This window comes from Nerophis ophidion, linkage group LG01 (assembly GCF_033978795.1).
Source record: "Nerophis ophidion isolate RoL-2023_Sa linkage group LG01, RoL_Noph_v1.0, whole genome shotgun sequence".
NCBI lineage: Eukaryota > Metazoa > Chordata > Actinopteri > Syngnathiformes > Syngnathidae > Nerophis > Nerophis ophidion.
Genome location: NC_084611.1, coordinates 9,069,912 through 9,086,350, shown reverse-complemented (window position 1 = coordinate 9,086,350; position 16,439 = coordinate 9,069,912). Strand labels below are relative to the sequence as shown.

At 40.6% G+C, this 16,439-nt stretch overlaps 1 protein-coding gene across 2 annotated transcripts in view; it reads left to right on the top strand.

Moving 5' to 3' along the window:
* LOC133549788 (long-chain-fatty-acid--CoA ligase ACSBG2-like) overlaps window positions 1-16,214 on the top strand; it is a 71,547-nt gene extending 55,333 nt beyond the window's left edge. For both annotated transcript variants that reach the window (XM_061895580.1, XM_061895571.1), the window contains exon 15: window positions 10,303-16,214. In XM_061895580.1, the coding sequence (XP_061751564.1) occupies window positions 10,303-10,388 (86 nt within the window). In that variant the 3' untranslated portion in view covers window positions 10,389-16,214. The remainder of the gene's footprint in view (window positions 1-10,302) is intronic.
* Window positions 16,215-16,439: the final 225 nt, after the last annotated feature.

Here is a 16,439-nt window from a genome sequence, read left to right as displayed (position 1 = left end):
AAGTCAGACCTACACAGAAGTTTTTGTTTCATCTCTCTACGACATTCCTAACGGAAGTTACAAGCAGTCTGTTTTTTGTCTCTTCCTAGGGGGCGCTAGCGTGCAATTTTAATTTTTGGGGTTTGGTTACCTAATAAGTTGGTCTGCCCCTCCATACCAATGTGTGTGTCAAATTTGGTGAGTTTTGAAGCATGTTAAGGGGGTCAAATTATGGTATTGTCTGTGTTGTATTCCTAGGGGGCGCTAGAGCGCAATTTTGAGTTTTGGAGTTTGGTTTTTTCATCAGCTCACAATGGTTGCCAGTCCTGATGTGTGTGCCAAGTTTGGTGAGTTTTGAAGCATTTTAAGGGGGTCAAATTACAGCTCAAAGAGGCGAAATTGAAATTTTTTAGGAAACTTTGCGCAGCGGATCTTTGAAGGCGCGTAAAATCAAAACCTTAAAACTTATCACAACTTTGATCTATACTTTTAATCAGAAGGGTTCAAACTCTCTCCTGTGCGAGTTTGAAGCCGAAACGACAAACGCACTGGGAGGAGTATCGATTTGAAAAAGGTGACTGGTTTTTACAAAAACTTTTATTTTGAAGGGGTAATTGTCAACTTCCTGTTGATTTTTTCTGCTAGCTGTCAATTATTAAAATGTAGGTCTAAGTGAGACCTACATAGAAGTTTTCGTTTCATGTCCTTCCGGCATTCCTACCCGAAGTTACAAGCAGTTTTGTCTGTGGTTTCTTCCTGGAAGCAGTTTTTTCTGTGTTTTATTGAAAAATTGCGCTAGAGCACAATTTTGAGTTTTTTTATTATTTTTTTTCATTAGATCACAATTTCTGCCAGTCCTGATGTGTGTGCCAAGTTTGGTGAGTTTTGAAGCATTTTAAGGGGGTCAAATTGCAGCTCAAAGAGGCAAAAATAGCATTTTTTAGCGAAAATTTTGCTTTGAATGGGTTTTTGCCAAATTTCTGTTGATTTTAGGTATAGGCGTTTCTGATGGGGAATCTAGGCCTAAGTCAGACCTACATAGAGGTTTTTGTTCCATGTCTTTACGACATTCCTACCGGAAGTTACAAGCAGTCTGTTTTTTTTTTTTCGTAGGGGGCGCTAGCGCGCATTTTTCATTTTTGGGGTTTGGTTGCTTAATATGTGTTTTTGCCAAGCCTTACCGATGTGTGTGCCAAATTTGGTGAGTTTTGGAGCATGGTCAGTGGGTCAAATTATGGTTCGAAGTTGCGGAAGAATAATAATAATAATAATTAAAGCTGCAAGCAGCGTTGGTCGGGTCCGCCGCCGCCGCCGCCATGTCCCGAGTCCCGATCTTAGTCAGACCAACATAGAGGTCTTTGTTTCATGTCTCTACGACATTCTTAACAGAAGTTACAAGCAGTTTTGTCTGGAAAAAGGTGACGGCTTTTTACAAAACTTTTATTTTGAAGGGGTAATTGCCAACTTCCTGTTGATTTTAACTGAAAGATGCCACCTATCAAAATGTAGGTCTAAGTGAGACCTACATAGAGGTTTTTGTTTCATGTCTGTCCGACGTTCCTACCAGAAGTTACAAGCAGTTTTATCCGTTTCCTCTTCCTAGGAGCAGTTTTTCTGTGTTTTTGTCAAAAATTGCAATAGAGCGCAATTTTGAGTTTTAAGGTTTGGTTTTTTCACTAGATCGCAATTTCTGCCAGTCCTGATGTGTGTGCCAAGTTTGGTGAGTTTTGAAGCATTTTAAGGGGGTCAAATTGCAGCTCAAAGAGGCAAAAATAGCATTTTTTTGCGAAAATTTTGCTTTGAATGAGTTTTTGCAAGATTTCTGTTGATTTTGGGTATAAACATTTTTTATTGGAAATGTAGGTCTTAGTCGGACCTACACAGAGGTTTTTGTTTCATGTCTCTACGATATTCCTAACGGAAGTTACAAGCGGTTTGTTTTTGTTTTTTGCTAGGGGGCGCTAGCGCGCAATTTTCATTTTTGGGGTTTGGTTGCTTAATATGTTGGGAAAGGACACCGTACCGACGTGTGTGTCAACTTTGGTGAGTTTTGAAGCATGTTAAGGGGGTCAAATTAGGGTATTGTCTGTGTTGTATTCCTAGGGGGCGCTAGAGCACAATTTTGAGTTTTGGGGTTTGGTTTTTCCACTAGATCGCAATTTCTGCCAGTCCTGATGTGTGTGCCAAGTTTGGTGAGTTTTGAAGCATTTTAAGGGGGTCAAATTACAGCTCAAAGAGGTAAAAATGATATTTTTTTGGAAAATTTGCGCAGGGGATCTTTGAAGGCGCGTAAAATCAAAACCTTAAAACTTATCACAACTTTGATCTATACTTTTAATCAGAAGGGTTCAAACTCTCTCCTGTGCGAGTTTGAAGCCGAAACGACAAACGCACTGGGAGGAGTATCGATTTGAAAAAGGTGACGGGTTTTTACAAAAACTTTTATTTTGAAGGGGTAATTGTCAACTTCCTGTTGATTTTTTCTGCTAGCTGTCAATTACTAAAATGTAGGTCTAAGTGAGACCTACATAGAAGTTTTTGTTTCATGTCTTTCCGGCATTCCTACCCGAAGTTACAAGCAGTTTTGTCTGTGGTTTCTTCCTGGAAGCAGTTTTTTCTGTGTTTTATTGAAAAATTGCGCTAGAGCACAATTTTGAGTTTTTTTATTTTTTTTTTTCATTAGATCACAATTTCTGCCAGTCCTGATGTGTGTGCCAAGTTTGGTGAGTTTTGAAGCATTTTAAGGGGGTCAAATTGCAGCTCAAAGAGGCAAAAATAGCATTTTTTAGCGAAAATTTTGCTTTGAATGGGTTTTTGCCAAATTTCTGTTGATTTTAGGTATAGGCGTTTCTGATGGGGAATCTAGGCCTAAGTCAGACCTACATAGAGGTTTTTGTTCCATGTCTTTACGACATTCCTAACGGAAGTTACAAGCAGTCTGTTTTTTTTTTTTCGTAGGGGGCGCTAGCGCGCATTTTTCATTTTTGGGGTTTGGTTGCTTAATATGTGTTTTTGCCAAGCCTTACCGATGTGTGTGCCAAATTTGGTGAGTTTTGGAGCATGGTCAGTGGGTCAAATTATGGTTCGAAGTTGCGGAAGAATAATAATAATAATTAAAGCTGCAAGCAGCGTTGGTCGGGTCCGCCGTTGGCCGCCGCCGCCGCCGCCGTGTCCCGAGTCTCGATCTTAGTCAGACCTACATAGAAGTTTTTGTTTCATCACTCTACGACATTCCTAACAGAATTTACAAGCAGTTTTATCAGTTTATTTTCCTAGGGGGCGCTAGAGCACAATTGTCATATTTGTGGTTTGGTTTTTTTATTGGATGGCAATTTTCACCATTCCTGATGTGTGTGTAAAATTTGGTGAGTTTTGAAGCATGTTAAGGGGGTCAAATTACAGATTTGCGTTTCTGGATGTTGTTGATAAATGGCTTTCGCCTGGCATTGTATAGCTTTAACTTGCACTTTGAAGCATTTTAAGGGGGTCAAATTGCAGCTCAAAGAGGCAAAAATAGCATTTTTTGGCGAAAATTTTGCTTTGAATGAGTTTTTGCAAAATTTCTGTTGATTTTGGGAATAGACGTTTTTTATTGGAAATGTAGGTCTAAGTCAGACCTACACAGAGGTTTTTGTTTCATGTCTCTACGACATTCCTAACGGAAGTTACAAGCAGTTTTGTCTGGGTTTTTTCCTAGGGGGCGCTAAGCGCAATTTAGATTTTTGGGGTTTGGTTTTTTATTAGATGGCAGTTTTTGCCAGTCCTGATATGTGTGTAAAATTTGGTGAGTTTTGAAGCATGTTAAGGGGGTGAAATTACAGATTGGCGATTCTGGATGTTGTTGATAAATGGCTTTCGGTCTGCATAACAGAGCTTTAACTAGCACTTTGAAGCATTTTAAGTGGGTGAAATTACAGCTCAAAGAGTCAAAAACGTCATTTTTTAGGAAAAGTTGCGCAGGGGTTTTTTGAAGGCGCGTAAAATCCAAACCGGAGCAGTAATCAAAACTTTGATCTATACTTTTAATCAGAAGTGTCCAAACTCTCTCCTGTGCGAGTTTGAAGCCGAAACGACAAACGCACTGGGAGAAGTGTCGATTTGAAAAAGGTGACGGGTTTTCACAAAACTTTTATTTTGAAGGGGCAATTTTTAACTTCCTGTTGATTTTTGCCGAAGGATGTAAATTATCGAAATGTAGGTCTAAGTCAGACCTACCTAGAAGTTTTTGTTTCATGTCTGTCCGACATTCCTACTGGAAGTTACAAGCAGTTTTGTCTGTTTTCTCTTCCTAGGAGCAGTTTTTTCTGTGTTTTATTCAAAAATTGCGCTAGAGCGCAATTTTGAGTTTTATTATTTTTTATTTTCATTAGATCGCAATTTCTGCCAGTCCTGAGGTGTGTGCCAAGTTTGGTGAGTTTTGAAGCATTTTAAGGGGGTCAAATTACAGCTCAAAGAGGCAAAAATAGCATTTTTTGCGAAAATTTTGCTTTGAAGGCGTTTTTGCCAACTTCCTGTTGATTTTAGGTATAGAACATTTTTATTGGAAATGTTCATCAAAGTCAGACCTTCATATAGGTTTTTGTTTCAAGTCTCTACGACATTCCTAATGGAAGTTACAAGCAGTCCGTTTTTTGTTTCTTCCTAGGGGGCGCTAGCGCGCAATTTTGATTTTTAGTGCTCGGTTTTTTTATTAGATGGCAATTTTCGCAGATCCTGATGTGTGTGTCAAATATGGTGAGTTTTGAAGCATGTTAAGTGGGTCAAATTTCAGCTGGAAACGGCGGCGGAATAATAAAGAATAATAATAAAACGCAGCAGATTCAATAGGGTCCTTGCATGGCAAAGGACATGGATGTCCTTTGCCATTGCAGGGCGGACCCTAATTAAAGCTGCAAGCAGCGTTGGTCGGGTCCGCCGCCGCCGCCGCCGCCGTGTCCCGAGTCCCGAGTCCCGATCTTAGTCAGACCAACATAGAGGTCTTTGTTTCATGTCTCTACGACATTCCTAACAGAAGTTACAAGCAGTTTTGTCTGGAAAAAGGCGACGGCTTTTTACAAAACTTTCATTTTGAAGGGGTAATTGCCAACTTCCTGTTGATTTTAACTGAAAGATGCCACCTATCAAAATGTAGGTTTAAGTGAGACCTACATTGAGGTTTTTGTTTCATGTCTGTCCGACGTTCCTACCAGAAGTTACAAGCAGTTTTATCTGTTTCCTCTTCCTAGGAGCAGTTTTTTCTGTGTTTTATTCAAAAATTGCAATAGAGCGCAATTTTGAGTTTTAAGGTTTGGTTTTTTCACTAGATCGCAATTTCTGCCAGTCCTGATGTGTGTGCCAAGTTTGGTGAGTTTTGAAGCATTTTAAGGGGGTCAAATTACAGCTCAAAGAGGCAAAAATAGCGTTTTTTGCGAAAATGTTGCTTTAAATTAGTTTTTGCAAAATTTCTGTTGATTTTGGGTATAGACATTTTTTATTGGAAATGTAGGTCTAAGTCAGACCTACACAGAGGTTTTTGTTTCATGTCTCTACGACATTCCTAACGTAAGTTACAAGCAGTCTGGTTTTTGTCTCTTCCTAGGGGGCGCTAGCGCGCAATTTTAATTTTTGGGGTTTGGTTGCTTAATAGCTTGGTCTGCCGCTCCATACCGATGTGTGTGTCAATTTTGGTGAGTTTTGAAGCATGTTAAGGGGGTCAAATTAGGGTGCGAAGGTGCGAGCGCGCCTTGGGTTGCTGCCCCCGAGCCCCAGGGCTTAAGACGCCTTCGTCCCACTATTTAATGCATTGTGAAAGTAATGCAGTTGTTGTATTGAAGTGAAAATATCTAGCTTCCTGTTGATTTTTGCCAAAGCATGTCAATTATTCAAATGTAGGTCTAAGTCAGACCTACATAGTGGTTTTTGTTTCATGTCTCTACGACATTCCTACCGGAAGTTACAAGCAGTTTTGTCTTTGTTTTCTTCCTAGGAGCAGTTTGTCTGTGTTGTATTCCTAGGGGGCGCTAGAGCACAATTTTGAGTTTTGGGGTGTGGTTTTTTTATCAGCTCGCAATTGTTGCCAGTCCTGATGTGTGTGCCAAGTTTGGTGAGTTTTGAAGCATTTTAAGGGGGTCAAATTACAGCTCAAAGAAGCGAAAATGACATTTTTTAGGAAACTTTGCGCAGGGGATCTTTGAAGGCGCGTAAAATCAAAACCTTAAAACTTATCAAAACTTTGATCTATACTTTTAATCAGAAGGGTTCAAACTCTCTCCTGTGCGAGTTTGAAGCCGAAACAACAAACGCACTGGGAGAAGTATCGATTTGAAAAAGTTGACGGGTTTTTACAAAACTTTTATTTTGAAGGGGTAATTGCCAACTTCCTGTTGATTTTTTCTGCTAGCTGTCAATTATTAAAATGTAGGTCTAAGTGAGACCTACATAGAAGTTTTTGTTTCATGTCTTTCCGACATTCCTACCGGAAGTTACAAGCAGTTTTGTCTGTGTTTTCTTCCTAGAAGCAGTTTTGTCTGTGTTTTATTCAAAAATTGCGCTAGAGCGCAATTTTGAGTTTTTTTTTTTTTTTTTTTCATTAGATCACAATTTCTGCCAGTTCTGATGTGTGTGCCAAGTTTGGTGAGTTTTGAAGCATTTTAAGGGGGTCAAATTACAGCTCAAAGAGGCAAAAATAGCATTTTTTGCAAAAATTTTGCTTTGAAAGGGTTTTTGCAAAATTTCTGTTGATTTTGGCCCCAGAAGATACAATTATGGAATTTAGGTCTAAGTCAGCCCTACATAGAGGTTTTTGTTTCATGTCTCTACGACATTCCTAACGAAAGTTACAAGCAGTCTGTTTTTTTTCTCTTTCTAGGGGGCGCTAGCGCGCAATTTTCATTTTTGGGGTTTGGTTGCTTAATATGTTGTGGTGTCACGGTAGACCGACGTGTGTGTCAAGTTTGGTGAGTTTTGAAGCATGTTAAGGGGGTGAAATTGGGGTGCGACGGTGCGGAATAATAATAAAGAATAATAATAAAACGCAGCAGATTCAATAGGGTCCTTGCCATGGCAAAGGACATGGATGTCCTTTGCTGGCAGGGCGGACCCTAATAATAATAAAACGCAGCAGATTCAATAGGGTCCTTGCATGGCAAAGGACATGGATGTCCTTTGCCATTGCAGGGCGGACCCTAATAATAAAACGCAGCAGATTCAATAGGGTCCTTGCATGGCAAAGGACATGGATGTCCTTTGCCATTGCAGGGCGGACCCTAAATAAAACAAAGCAGATTCAATAGGGTCCTTGCCATGGCAAAGGACAGAGTCCTTTGCTGGCAGTGCGGACCCTAATAAAACGCTACAGATTCAATAGGGTCCTTGCCATGGCAAAGGACATGGAGTCCTTTGCTGGCAGGGCGGACCCTAATTATATACTAATACTAATTATCCTATTGATTGTTATGATAAATATACTAAACCAATTACAATATATATTATCTGAAGCTGATATAGAGATTTAAGTGTTGAATGAAAAATGAAAACATTTTTAAAAAGCATGACCTTTTTATGAGTGGGGCACTTTTGGACCCCCAAGGATTTTAATGGAATTTGTGGGGCGGTTTAGCTATGTTGGTAGAGTGGCTGTGCCAGCAACTTGAAGGTTGCCGGTTCAATTCCCGCTTCTGCCAACTTAGTCACTGCCGTTGTGTCCTTGGGCAAGACACTTTACCCACCTGCTCCCAGTGCCACCCACACTGGTTTGAATGCAACTTAGATATTGGGTTTCACTATGTAAAGCGCTTTGAGTCACTAGAGAAAAAGCGCTATATAAATATAATTCACTTCACTTCAATAATAACTGTCTTTGCTAAAAAAAAAATATTAATAATATAATTAAAAAAAAAATTCTAATCAATTTTGGTATGAATTATTGACCTATTTTGGGATCCAATAACTTCCCGTTAAATATTTAACTTTGAAAATCTTTTTGGGAAAAATATTGTATATTTTGTGTTTTACCTCAAAAAATAGGGTTTCGACAAAAAGCTCGTAAAAAGTAAAACAAATAATTAAGTAGAATTAGCGATTAAGGGTTTTATGAAAAAAACAATATATGACTTATTTTGAACCTTATTTAAGACTGAAACCCTTCGGGATCCTTAAGACCGAACTTGAGGGAGCCCCAACAATTAAAAAAAAAAAAGTGTATATTGTATCAATCAATCAATCAATCAATGTTTACTTATATAGCCCTAAATCACTAGTGTCTCAAAGGGCTGCACAAACCACCACGACATCCTCGGTAGGCCCACATAAGGGCAAGGAAAACTCACACCCAGTGGGACGTCGGTGACAATGATGACTATGAGAACCTTGGAGAGGAGGAAAGCAATGGATGTCGAGCGGGTCTAACATGATACTGTGAAAGTTCAATCCACAATGGATCCAACAGTCGCGAGAGTCCAGTCCAAAGCGGATCCAACACAGCAGCGAGAGTCCCGTTCACAGCGGAGCCAGCAGGAAACCATCCCAAGCGGAGGCGGATCAGCATCGCAGAGATGTCCCCAGCCGATACACAGGCAAGCAGTACATGGCCACCGGATCGGACCGGACCCCCTCCACAAGGGAGAGTGGGACATAGAAGAAAAAGAAAAGAAACGGCAGATCAACTGGTCTAAAAAGGGAGTCTATTTAAAGGCTAGAGTATACAAATGAGTTTTAAGGTGAGACTTAAATGCTTCTACTGAGGTGGCATCTCGAACTGTTACCGGGAGGGCATTCCAGATTACTGGAGCCCGAAATGAAAACGCTCTATAGCCCGCAGACTTTTTTTGGGCTTTGGGAATCACTAACAAGCCGGAGTCCTTTGAAGGCAGATTTCTTGCCGGGACATATGGTGCAATACAATCGGCAAGATAGGATGGAGCTAGACCGTGTAGTATTTTATACGTAAGTAGTAAAACCTTAAAGTCACATCTTAAGTGCACAGGAAGCCAGTGCAGGTGAGCCAGTACAGGCGTAATGTGATCAAACGTTCTTGTTCTTGTCAAAAGTTTTTGAACCCAGGACTGCAGGACCTTCAGATACCACAAACATTATTGTATTGGTTATTATGACTCTTCTTCGGCATGGTAATGCCGGTGTGGTTCTTCCAAGGATGTGTCGAAGCAGAACACAGCAAAGGTATGTTAGAAATTATTAAATAATAAAAAGGCGAGGAACAAAAACACTGGTGTAAAGGAAAGCAAACAAAAGATGCTAGCGTGAAAGCTAGGATAAAACACTAGGAAACTAAAACTTGGCACGAGAGCACAAACGAGAAAACAAATCATCAGTATGAAAACTGGAATAAACAAGTGGCGTAGCGTGAGAGCTAGCGAGAAAATACATACAATAGAAAGATGAGAGTAGGCAGATTAGGATCCGAGAATGAATAACGAAAAGGGGCGGGTTTAAATAAGGGAGGTGATTGGAAGAAAACAGGTGTGCGTAGATAACAAGGGGCAGGTGAACTAATGGTGACAGAATAAACAGGAAATAAAGACGTCAAACAGGGTGATACAAAAATGGAACAATAAACCATAATATGGGAAGATCGGAGTACGGATCTTAACATTGGTTTTGAAAATGAAAAAATATCAACTTGGCCCCCACGTGCTTTGATTTTTCAGTGTGCGGCCCTCAGTGGAACAAGTATGGACACCCCCGCTCTAGAGCCGTAGGTTCCCTACCCCTGCCTTACAGTATGATTCTCATTCAGAATTTTCCATCTTTCCACATATAGTAGTTGGAGTTGCAGACAGCTTCATTATTGCTAAATAGCAGTTTTCAGTAATGTCACAGAAGATGCAGGATTTGCTTTAACATTTAATTGGTGAAACGTTCTATAAGAGAACTGCTGTAGTGCTGTGTTCTGAAGATCATGTCATATTTAATTTGAACTTTTTTTTTTTTTTTAATGGGGTTCAGTAGTCACGTACAAATTTGTGTGAATTATGCAAAATGATTTAAATTTGGCCCCCATGAGCCATATTAACTCTTTTTCCCCAGGGTCCCCAGTAAGAATGATCAGTACATTACTTCATCAATACAGAGATTTAAAGACGTGTATGAGCTAACTGGGCAGTGGCCATTTTACAGATTTTTTTTTTATGCCTCCACAACTTGGTCCCCACAAGTCATGATCAAAAACTTGGTCCCCACAAGTCATGATCAAAAACTTGGTCCCCACAAGTCATGATCAAAAACTTGGTCCCCACAAGTCATGATCAAAAACTTGGTCCCCATTCCAAATGATAACCAGTATGTGTGTGTGTGTGTGTGTGTGTGTGTGTGTGTGTGTGTGTGTAGGGCCCACCATGAAGCTGAGGAGGCCTATTGTCGTCAACATGTACAAGGACAAAATTGAGGAGATGTACTCCGAGGAAAAAATCTAAAGCTCCATTGAAGACCTCCACCAATTTTCTGTCAAGAAAGAAAAGGACAACTTTGTAGCTACAAACGAAAAGCTGCTCCCCATTGTTGTTGTTGTTGTTGTTCCAGAGAATTATTTAAGTTCGCCCTAAAACCTTGACGTGCACTATTTTCCTTTATTTTTGTAAATGAAACCACCCAGAGCGTAACACTAAGTCACATGACTCACTCAACACTTAAAGGGGAACTTCCCTTTTTTTTCGGAATTTCACAATTATTATGAAAGACATGACGAAAAATGTATTTTTTTAATGCATTTTAACATGTAAATAAACATAAATAAAAGTATGCTTACAGCCCTCTAATTTGTGTATAAAACTCCATAAAATGGTTCTCGCCCGGAAAAGGGTGGAGTGCCATCTCCGGGTTGGGGAGGAGCCCCTGCCCCAAGTGGAGGAGTTCAAGTACCTAGGAGTCTTGTTCACGAGTGGGGGAAGAGTGGATCGTGAGATCGACAGGCGGATCGGTGCGGCGTCTTCAGTAATGCGGACGTTGTATCGATCCGTTGTGGTGAAGAAGGAGCTGAGCCGGAAGGCAAAGCTCTCAATTTACCGGTCGATCTACGTTCCCATCCTCACCTATGGTCATGAGCTTTGGGTCATGACCGAAAGGATAAGATCACGGGTACAAGCGGCCCAAATGAGTTTCCTCTCTCCCTTAGAGATAGGGTGAGAAGCTCTGCCATCCGGGAGGAACTCAAAGTAAAGCCGCTGCTCCTTCACATCGAGAGGAGCCAGATGAGGTGGTTCGGGCATCTGGTCAGGATGCCACCCGAACGCTGTTTAGGGCACGTCCAACCGGTAGGAGGCCACGGGGAAGACCCAGGACACGTTGGGAAGACTATGTCTCCTGGCTGGCCTGGGAAGAGCTAGACGAAGTGGCTGGAGATAGGGAAGTCCGGGCTTCCCTGCTTAGGCTGCTGCTCCCGCGACCCGACCTCGGATAAGCGGAAGATGATGAATGGATGGACTCCATAAAAAACATCCAAAAACCGGCAACAATACAATGTTTACATTTTGTGACTTGAATATTAAACAAGTATTAGTGATATTGTTATTATAAGCGCTAACACAGACAAACTAATTATAGCGCCGCCGTGATCACGAGCTTGTGTGCCAATGTTGACATCCTTGTTTCCTTGCTCGTCACACTTTATTGCGGATCATAAATCATGCCTCTCACCTGGATGGTAGAAGAAGAAGTTGGTAAATTTTGACAGCCAATTTAGAACGACACGAAAAGACGCTTGGTTCCACCCCCCTCATTCTTCATTTAAATGGGAATATATAACATCCTAGCAGTCTGCATCCTAATGACAGCAGACCTTGTACAGTACGTGATTATTTATTATGTTTGTCGGCTCTCATAAAGTTTGCACTGAGAAGAAATTAGTGATGTCGTTTAAGAAAAGTTAACATTTGTGCCACATGCTTAAAATGATCAAAATACGTAAATATTAAATGTTATTATAAACGTGCCCGTACACTTACATCATCTTAATGGAGGTGATTGGAAGATTTTAAAGGGCTTCACAGGCAGAATAGAATTTAAAATGCATCAAAAAAATACATTAGTCGTAATGTCTTTCATTATGATTGTGAAAAATAGGCCACATTTCCCAAAAAGTTCCCCTTTAAAGCCACGTTTGGCTGGCGCCGGTAGACTCACTCGGCATTCTATTAGGAACATCGTAATTGTAAAATTAATAGGAATATGAATGATAAATATAGTAAAAATCATGATGAAGGGCATGCCTATAACCATGTTTCTACTTGGGATTGTCTGGTGAGTGACTGTAGTCTTAATAATAGTCTTGTAGTTTTGAATTAATCAGGGTTTCGCTGACTTGAGTTGAGTTTTTGTTATCTGGTTGCAAACTGTCAGAGAAAAACGATGTGTACTGTTCTAATAATTACAAGACAGATGTGCAATTTGTAAAAAAAAAAACAAAAAAAGTGTTATGTTCTTTATAGTATTATTGTAAATGTACAGTATATGTCAAGGAAGCCACTTTCTAATTTGGAGCATAGCTCCGGTTGGTAGAGCGGCCGTGCCAGCAACTTGAGGGTTGCAGGTTCGATTCCCGCTTCCGCCATCCTAGTCACTGCCGTTGTGTCCTTGGGCAAGACACTTTACCAGCCGGCTCCCAGTGCCACCCACACTGGTTTAAATGGAACTTAGATATTGGGTTTCACTATGTAAAGCGCTTTGAGTCACTAGAGAAAAGCGCTATATAAATATAATTCACTTCACCTTCAGAAGAAAAAGTTTGGGAAACCCTGCATGTTCAACAAATTGAAACCTCTTTTTCAGTAAGGACTAATATTTGGGATTATTATATATCCATTTTTTGTGAGAAATATTGAATACGGTTGGTAGAGCGGCCGTGCCAGCAACTTGAGGGTTGCAGGTTCGATTCCCGCTTCCGCCATCCTAGTCACTGCCGTTGTGTCCTTGGGCAAGACCCTTTACCCACCTGCTCCCAGTGCCACCCACACTGGTTTAAATGGAACTTAGATATTGGGTTTCACTATGTAAAGCGCTTTGAGTCACTAGAGAAAAGCGCTATATAAATATAATTCACTTCACTTCAACTTCAGAAGAAAACGTTTGGGAAACCCTGCATGTTCAACAAATTGAAACCTCTTTTTCAGTAAGGACTAATATTTGGGATTATCATATATCCATTTTTGTGAGAAATATTGAATATGGTTGGTAGAGCGGCCGTGCCAGCAACTTGAGGGTTGCAGGTTCGATTCCCGCTTCTGCCATCCTAGTCACTGCCGTTGTGTCCTTGGGCAAGACACTTTACCCACCTGCTCCCAGTGCCACCCACACTGGTTTAAATGGAACTTAGATATTGGGTTTCACTATGTAAAGCGCTTTGAGTCACTAGAGAAAAGCGCTATATAAATATAATTCACTTCACTTCACCTTCAGAAGAAAAAGTTTGGGAAACCCTGCATGTTCAACAAATTGAAACCTCTTTTTCAGTAAGGACTAATATTTGGGATTATCATATATCCATTTTTGTGAGAAATATTGAATACGGTTGGTAGAGCGGCCGTGCCAGCAACTTGAGGGTTGCAGGTTCGATTCCCGCTTCCGCCATCCTAGTCACTGCCGTTGTGTCCTTGGGCAAGACACTTTACCCACCTGCTCCCAGTGCCACCCACACTGGTTTAAATGGAACTTAGATATTGGGTTTCACTATGTAAAGCGCTTTGAGTCACTAGAGAAAAGCGCTATATAAATATAATTCACTTCACTTCACCTTCGGAAGAAAAAGTTTGGGAAACCCTGCATGTTCAACAAATTGAAACCTCTTTTTCAGTAAGGACTAATATTTGGGATTATCATATATCCATTTTTGTGAGAAATATTGAATACGGTTGGTAGAACGGCCGTGCCAGCAACTTGAGGGTTGCAGGTTCGATTCCCGCTTCCGCCATCCTAGTCACTCCCATTATGTCCTTGGGCAAGACACTTTACCCACCTGCTCCCAGTGCCACCCACACTGGTTTAAATGTAACTTAGATATTGGGTTTCACTATGTAAAGCGCTTTGAGTCACTAGAGAAAAGCGCTATATAAATATAATTCACTTCACCTTCAGAAGAAAAAGTTTGGGAAACCCTGCATGTTCAACAAATTAAAACCTCTTTTTCAGTAAGGATTAATATTTGGGATTATTATACATCCATTTTTGTGAGAAATATTGAATATGGTTGGTAGAGCGGCCGTGCCAGCAACTTGAGGGTTGCAGGTTCGATTCCCGCTTCCGCCATCCTAGTCACTGCCGTTGTGTCCTTGGGCAAGACACTTTACCCACCTGCTCCCAGTGCCACCCACACTGGTTTAAATGTAACTTAGATATTGGGTTTCACTATGTAAAGCGCTTTGAGTCACTAGAGAAAAGCGCTATATAAATATAATTCACTTCACCTTCAGAAGAAAAAGTTTGGGAAACCCTGCATGTTCAACAAATTGAAACCTCTTTTTCAGTAAGGATTAATATTTGGGATTATTATACATCCATTTTTGTGAGAAATATTGAATACGGTTGGTAGAGAGGCCGTGCCAGCAACTTGAGGGTTGCAGGTTCGATTCCCGCTTCCGCCATCCTAGTCACTGCCGTTGTGTCCTTGGGCAAGACACTTTACCCACCTGCTCCCAGTGCCACCCACACTGGTTTAAATGTAACTTAGATATTGGGTTTCACTATGTAAAGCGCTTTGAGTCACTAGAGAAAAGCGCTATATAAATATAATTCACTTCACTTCACCTTCAGAAGAAAAAGTTTGGGAAACCCTGCATGTTCAACAAATTGAAACCTCTTTTTCAGTAAGGACTAATATTTGGGATTATTATATATCCATTTTTGTGAGAAATATTGAATATGGTTGGTAGAGCGGCCGTGCCAGCAACTTGAGGGTTGCAGGTTCGATTCCCGCTTCCGCCATCCTAGTCACTCCCGTTGTGTCCTTGGGCAAGACACTTTACCCACCTGCTCCCAGTGCCACCCACACTGGTTTAAATGGAACTTAGATATTGGGTTTCACTATGTAAAGCGCTTTGAGTCACTAGAGAAAAGCGCTATATAAATATAATTCACTTCACCTTCAGAAGAAAAAGTTTGGGAAACCCTGCATGTTCAACAAATTGAAACCTCTTTTTCAGTAAGGGCTAATATTTGGGATTATTATATATCCATTTTTGTGAGAAATATTGAATATGGTTGGTAGAGCGGCCGTGCCAGCAACTTGAGGGTTGCAGGTTCGATTCCCGCTTCTGCCATCCTAGTCACTGCCGTTGTGTCCTTGGGCAAGACACTTTACCCACCTGCTCCCAGTGCCACCCACACTGGTTTAAATGTAACTTAGATATTGGGTTTCACTATGTAAAGCGCTTTGAGTCACTAGAGAAAAGTGCTATATAAATATAATTCACTTCACTTCACCTTCGGAAGAAAAAGTTTGGGAAACCCTGCATGTTCAACACATTGAAACCTCTTTTTCAGTAAGGATTAATATTTGGGATTATTATATATCCATTTTTGTGAGAAATATTGAATACTGATTGTAGCTGAGATAGGCACCAGTGACCCCAAAGCGGTAGAAAATGGATGGATGGAAATTGACTCTAAACGGGCGTCGCCAATCTGATTCGTCTGTGTGGACCTCATGCTGAGAAAAGAAGTGTGTATTATGAAGACTTTCTTGGAGACATTCCTGTGGTTGTACTGTGTACAGTTGAGGACATGATCAAACAAACTGTGGCCAAATTTTCAGTTCACGTGATTTTTTTGATTTTTTATTGATGATGGTATCTTTTAGCAGGAAATGCCGCACAAACTGTAAGAATGTGTGTTGCAGGATATTTTTGCAGCCTTTTTAAACGATCCGAACACTGAGCATACTATAGATCACAATTATATTTTTTGGGACGTAGAGCTTGTTTTGAAAATGTCAATAATGAATATTTCATTTTGTGTCATTTCCCGCTGAAAGATCTATGCCCCTCGCTGAAAAAAGGCGCTCTTGGCTTCATCTTACTTCTTCATTATTGAAAAGCTCGTTAGGTAAACCATAACTCAGACAGGAGTCACTCAGAGAAATGGGAAAGGTAGAGGATGTGCGTAATTACACGGAATGGAGCCTGAGGTGACCAGGTGTTCAGTTGCAGTACGTACAGTACTAGGAGCAAGTTTCTATTGCACATTCCTGAACTTATAACATTCTTGGATGTATTTGTTTCTTTTTATCAGATTAAATTTGGAACAAAAATGTCTCCGGTGCAGGCTTAAGGTTTTTTTCCATTGTTTCCAGCAGGTGTTTTTTTTTTGTTACATCATGCACCATCAATCAAATTCTATCCTCACAACACAGATCGGAGCGGATTGTAGCTATATTTGCATCCAGCCTTTCCCTACACCCACATTTAATGCCAAACAAACACTTACCAATCGACAAATTTAAGTTGCTCCAGTGTCACAAGATGCGAAAGTCCCGATGG